The 3564-nt window shown below is 36.8% G+C and overlaps 1 protein-coding gene across 1 annotated transcript in view; it reads left to right on the forward strand.

Moving 5' to 3' along the window:
* The first annotated feature begins 1088 nt into the window (after window positions 1-1088).
* DNAJB14 (DnaJ (Hsp40) homolog, subfamily B, member 14) overlaps window positions 1089-3564 on the forward strand; it is a 20441-nt gene continuing 17965 nt past the window's right edge. Inside the window, exon 1 of the mRNA XM_010003167.1 lies at window positions 1089-1255. Within this exon, the coding sequence (XP_010001469.1) occupies window positions 1098-1255 (158 nt within the window). The 5' untranslated portion in view covers window positions 1089-1097. The remainder of the gene's footprint in view (window positions 1256-3564) is intronic.

Consider the following 3564-nt stretch of genomic DNA (forward strand, 5'->3'; position numbering starts at 1 on the left):
GAAGTGGTTCTTCCTTTAAACAAAGCTCCACTTTGTTTTCTTTCCCATGCTTCTCTGAGATACAAGCTATGATGTGATAGATCCCAGTTTGCTGCTGCTTTAAGAGAGACCATGCTAGTCAGAGGAGAATTTTTTTTTTTTATGTAGGAGCAAATCCTTCAGGTTGCTTCTCATTAACTTATAGAAGACAATGTTGTTTTAACAGTATAGCTGTAACATGCTTTCACAATTAATGGGATGTTTTTCTTTGGAAATTTTTATTAGGGCATTTTTTAATGCAGATAGTAACTCAGTTTTATGAAACTAATTTGGCCTGTGTAGTTTGCCATCTTGCTCTGAAGGGATCTTTTTTCAGGAAAGACAGACTGTTTAATTAACTAGTCCATATTATGCTCCGTGTACAATCCCTTAAGTTAGAATGGTGCTGTTTCTGATTCATTGGTAAGACAGATACCCCCAAAATACAGGAAGATACCAAGATCTTGCAAAAGCATGCTGGTTTTCAAAATCCGGGTCTCAAGAGTTTGGTGTAGGTGACTGCTTCTGACTTACTTGTGGCATTTAACAGTAGTTTGAATTTCAGCTGGAGCATCAGTTTGTTGTCACCAGTAACGGGTTACAAATAGCTGTGTACCATAATAACTGAAATGTGCTGGAGGTGGGCTTGGTGTCTATGTGGAATAATTTGTAGATTTTTTAGTGTTAGGTTAGTTACTCTTTTCTATTTACAGTTGCTTATTCAGGTGTTAGGATGTTTTCACCCCAAAGAATGGGTTCAGTACCTTTAAAAGCTATCTAGAAATGAAGGACCTTGACAAGTTCTCTCCATTATTAAGTTACCTTAGCAGAGGTGGAGGGGAGTCCAGCCACTTACTTGGAAACATTTTTCCATACTTTTGCCACAAAAAGGAGCTGCTAGACCGACTTCAGAAACGTTTGTGGCACAAAGTGGTGATCAATAAGGAAAGAGGGTGTAGCAACGAGTCTTTTACTATGTGGTGCTCCCATTTAAGATACTTGAGAGCCCCTGTTTAATGGACAATGCCTATAATGATACTATGATATACTGTTGTTTTATAGTTTTGTTGGAAGCTATTATGAAGAATGGAAGTGCTGCTGGAGGAGGCGCTTACAGCCGAAAACCAGCCAGTAGCAATGATCAAAGTAAGTCCAGTAGCACGAAGGAGAGCAATGCATCTGCTGCAGGTGAAAGTGGAAAAGGCTACACCAAAGACCAAATGGAAGGAGTATTCAGGTATGGCCTTGCCTAAATACATCATCACTGTTTTTCATTCTGTGTATTATCTACTTACGCTTTCAGCTCTAGCATCTAAAGAAGCAACAGAAAATTCAAGGTTAGCTGAGAGGGTTACTTGTACTGAACTGTAACTGAAAGGAAGAGGAGAGTTTTGTTGTGTTTAAACATGGTATGTGACGTTGTCACTTTCTGCAAGAAATATGATACTCGTCTTTATTGATGGTCTAAAAATAAAATAGAATAGTTATTAAGTAGATTGCGTGTAAAATGGAAGAAGTTATGACAATTCTGTAGTATAACTTGAAGAACAGTGTTTCTATTCTGAAATATTTTTATTCATGATATCTAAGTTTACATTATGTGCTGACTCCTGAAGTTGATTTTCAAGCTAATTTTGCTGTATAGGCTGGTTTTAGTCTACTAAACTACTAAACTACTTCATTCTGTAAGTACAAGTATCTGAGAAGCACTGAAGCGCATAGTCTTAAGTTGTGTTATAAATTCCATCTGGACTTTCTGTGGCAAGATAGTATTCAGATGGGGAACATCCAGAAAGGAAGATGTGTGAAAAGAAACAAAGAAAATCTAAAGAAAATCTAAAAAGTCCTTTTGAGGCAAGTAACTCTTAAGTGATGTTTTTATTACGCACTTTGTAGCTGGACGAGTAAGAAAGAAAAATACTGGGGTTTATGTGCCCTGATTTCTGCTAAAGAAATATGGATGCAGCCACTCTAAAACTGCACACCTCAAAAAACAGCTGTATTTTTACGTAAGCCTAGACCAGATATTTTCAAGGGAGCTCAAAGAAAGGAAATTGAGAGGTCAGTGTCTCCTAGATTGTGAAGATTGGAGGAGCTGTTGTGCAGAATGGAAATTTGTGTGTGAATTTCTGTGCAAATGTCGGATGCTGTTGATATTATCTTGGGATCTTTTCTTGAAATTCAGTAATCTGTTAGTTATGCTAACAGTGAAGAAAAAGCTTTTCTTGATATAGCAGTTCTGCATTCAAGCAGGTTTACAGCAGCATCTCTGGCATGGTTATTCTCCTGGTGTTGCTATTTTATAGAGCTTTTCATTTATCATAATCTCTGCTTAATTAATGATGTTGGCCTTCATGTTACATCTAAAGTAAAATCTGAATAAGCATGTACATTTTTGGCCACCTTGAAATATTAGCTGTTAAAAGAAATGCAAGATGCATGGTCACATGTGTGAGACAAAATATCCAGAAATAAGTCCTGTGTAAAATGAGGCTTAGATGAAATGAAGACATGTAACAAATTTTCAAAAAGCTGCTACAGGGAAAGCTGTATTACTGCCAGTATTCACTCACCCGTGACGTGCCATTCTGAGCTGCATTCTGCTTTGACATCAGGCTCCGTGCAATTTTTGTTTGTTTTACCAGAAACTAATGTTGACTACTTTTTCTTGACCAAATGATGATGTGCAGTCAACTTTTCTCCATGGTGTGTTTTGATTATTGCTACCTTGAAGGGATTTATTAGATACCTGATAAAATTAATCCAATTTGTTGTGATCAGAACCAAAATTAGGGATAGTCATGGAGTTTGCACATTGAGAGTAATCTTGATGCAACACTGCTTCTTAGTACCTAGTTCAACAATCTGCTTTGTGAGTATAAAATTTGGGTTTTTTGAAAAGTACCCAGATTTTTGCAAATAAACTGTTTTAATAGTTTGCAGTAGAATCTGTATTTGTTTGTATTTTACATAGTACTTAGAAAATCAGCTGTTAATATCTTGACTTTAGCTTGAGTGATAGTCCAATCCTTTAGTATAGTAGTTTATAAAACTTTGGAGAGAGCTTGGGTTTTTATTTAGATGTGCAGTAATTAACAGAGCAAGTCCACAGTTCTTATTAGAAGTTTTGAAAAGTTTGTCAGTTGTGACATATACATGCTACTTAGAAAATTTGTGGTTAAGCATTAAAAAATGAGTGACTTGCCAAGGAGAACAGGATTAAATACAAACAGTAGGCTAAAACTTAATGGAAAAGCATAATACATCCAGTGATGATAGCTGAGGGAAAGTTCATGTTTAAACCACAGTGAGAATGAGCTTTCTAGCTGGAAACATGACAGGCTGCATATGTTACTGCTTCAGTCAGGCCTCAGACTTTTCCAATTAAATGAAGCACGCCCCTCTGGGGAGGGTGTTCTTGAGAGAGTAGAGCTTGTCACCACCATCTGCTTCTGCCATACCACAGTGGAATTTTTTTTGGACATTTGAATTGGCTAAAGAAATGCTGTGAGAAAGAGGTGGATTTAAATAGTCTTTCATGCCAGA

The sequence above is a fragment of the Chaetura pelagica genome, unplaced genomic scaffold (assembly GCF_000747805.2).
Source record: "Chaetura pelagica isolate M959 unplaced genomic scaffold, ChaPel_1.0 scaffold188, whole genome shotgun sequence".
Lineage (NCBI taxonomy): Eukaryota > Metazoa > Chordata > Aves > Apodiformes > Apodidae > Chaetura > Chaetura pelagica.